The 1,938-nt window shown below is 72.4% G+C and overlaps 1 protein-coding gene across 1 annotated transcript in view; it reads left to right on the top strand.

Annotated features, from left to right (window-relative positions):
* The window catches only part of ENTREP3 (endosomal transmembrane epsin interactor 3), a 6,565-nt gene extending 6,066 nt beyond the window's left edge, over positions 1 to 499 (top strand). Inside the window, exon 11 of the mRNA XM_057384774.1 lies at positions 329 to 499. Coding sequence (XP_057240757.1) covers positions 329 to 499 — 171 coding nt within the window. The remainder of the gene's footprint in view (positions 1 to 328) is intronic.
* The last annotated feature ends 1,439 nt before the right edge of the window (positions 500 to 1,938 follow it).

Raw genomic sequence — 1,938 nt, 5'->3', positions numbered from 1 at the left:
CACGGGTGCCATGGGTAGGGGTGTAATGGGAAGGCGAGTCACGGGCAGGGGGGGTCACCGGGCAGGGGGGTCATGGATAGAGGAGTCAGGAGATGGGCAGGGGTGTCACAGGCAAGGGGGTCATGGGCAGGGGTGTCATGGGTAGGGGTGTCATGGGCAGGGGGCTCATGGATAGAGGAGTCAGGAGATGGGCAGGGGTGTCACAGGCAGGGGTTTCATGTGCATGGGTGTCACGGGCAGGGAGCTTATGGTCTGGGATGCCACGGGCAGGGGTGCTATGGGCAGGAATGTCACAGACAGGGCTGCAGCCTGTCCCCACGTGTTGCAGGTCCCCTGGAGCGCCTGGCCKGGTGCGGAGCGGCCCCATGAAGGAATCCACCTGCAGAGCTGCGGGGACCTGAGCTCCACCTCGTCCCTGCGCCGGCTCCTGTCRGCGCGCCGGCTGGAGCGCAGCCGGCCCCGGAGCCTCAGCGGGGCCTGCAAGGAGAGCGCGCTCTGAACCTCTGCGGGGACCCTCTGTGGGGACCCTACAGGGGGACCCTCCCTGGGGACCCTCCGCAGGGACCCTGTGGTGCCCCGGCGTGGAGAGGGTGCCCCGCTCTGGGCCCWGCCCTGGACATTGCTCGGACATTGCTGCTGCCCCGGTGGGGCCGGGCCCCGCGCCGCTGCCCCGGGGGCTCTGCCAGGTCCCTTCCCCACACGGGGTCGGGGCGAGGGGCTGGTCCCCTGGGTGTCTGCTGGGGGGCCGGGACGGCCGTGCCTGTCCCCTGCCCCGTCTGGGATGGCTATGCCTGTTCCTTGCCCTGTCCCTCGTTCTGGGCATGCCTGTCCCTTGCCCTGTCCCCTGTGCCAGCTGTGCCTATTCCCTGGGATGGCCACGCCTGTCCCCTGCCCTGTCCCATGTTCTGGCTGTGCCTGACCCACACACCGGCCATACCCTGTGCCCTGTGCCAGCCGTGCCTGTACCCTGGCATGGTTGTGACTGTCCCCTGTGCCGGCTGTGCCTGTGCCCTGGGACAGCCATGCCTGTCCCCTGCCCTGCCCCTGCACTGGCCGTGCCTGTCCTCTGCCCTGTTCTTTCGGCTGGTTATTCTGGCTTGGTCCCCGGTCCCCTGTGCCAGCCGTGCCTGGACCTTGCCTGTCCCCTGACCTGTCCCTTGCGCTGGCCTGGTCCCCGGTCCCCTGTGCCAGCCGTGCCCATACCCCAGAACTGCCATGCCTGTCCCTTGCCCTGTGCCCTGAGCTGGCTATGCCTGTCCCCTCTCCAGCCCCTCCGCCCCGCCCCGTCCGGTGCCGGTCCCGGTGCCGGTGCCCCGCGCTGGCCGTGCCTGTTCCTCCCCTCCCCGCCCGGCTGCGCCCGGGCCGCGCTGCGGGGCCGGTCCCGCGGCCACTGCCCCTCGCTACGGACCGAATAAAGGTGGTCGCCACCGCCCACGAGCCCGATGTCACGGGGCGGGCGGGACGGGACGGGGCGGGGCGGGGCGGGCCGTCAGCTGATCGGTCACGGGGTGCCGGGTGCCGGTTTCCCGGTGGTGGCTCCGCGGGACTGGGCAGCCGGTGCGGCGGGGAGGCAGCGGGGGTGGGGATCGGCACCGGGACAGGCACCGGCACCGGCACCGGCTGCACATCCCGGGGAGGCGCGGGGGGGAAGCGACCCTGCACCCGTGCGGTTGCCCCCGGTTCGCGGTTCCGGTACCGGCGCGGGGGAAGGGCCGGGGCCAGGCCCGCCCAGAATCGGTGTCGCTCCTGCACCGATTGGTGTGGGCGGGACGGGAGGCCCSGGTGCCCTTAAAGGCGAGGCCAGCGGCGGAGCCGGTGCTGCCGGGCCGGCTCCGAGCGTACCGGGAGCGGCGGGGCCATGGGGGCCGTCGGTGCCCTGTGCTGGCGGCTGCTGCTGCTGGCGCTGCTGGCCGTGCACCGGGCCGCAGGTGAGCGGGG

Source organism: Malurus melanocephalus, unplaced genomic scaffold (assembly GCF_030028575.1).
Source record: "Malurus melanocephalus ecotype Western Australia unplaced genomic scaffold, MMel_1.1 scaffold_746, whole genome shotgun sequence".
Lineage (NCBI taxonomy): Eukaryota > Metazoa > Chordata > Aves > Passeriformes > Maluridae > Malurus > Malurus melanocephalus.
This window is presented reverse-complemented; position numbering and strand designations above follow the sequence as displayed.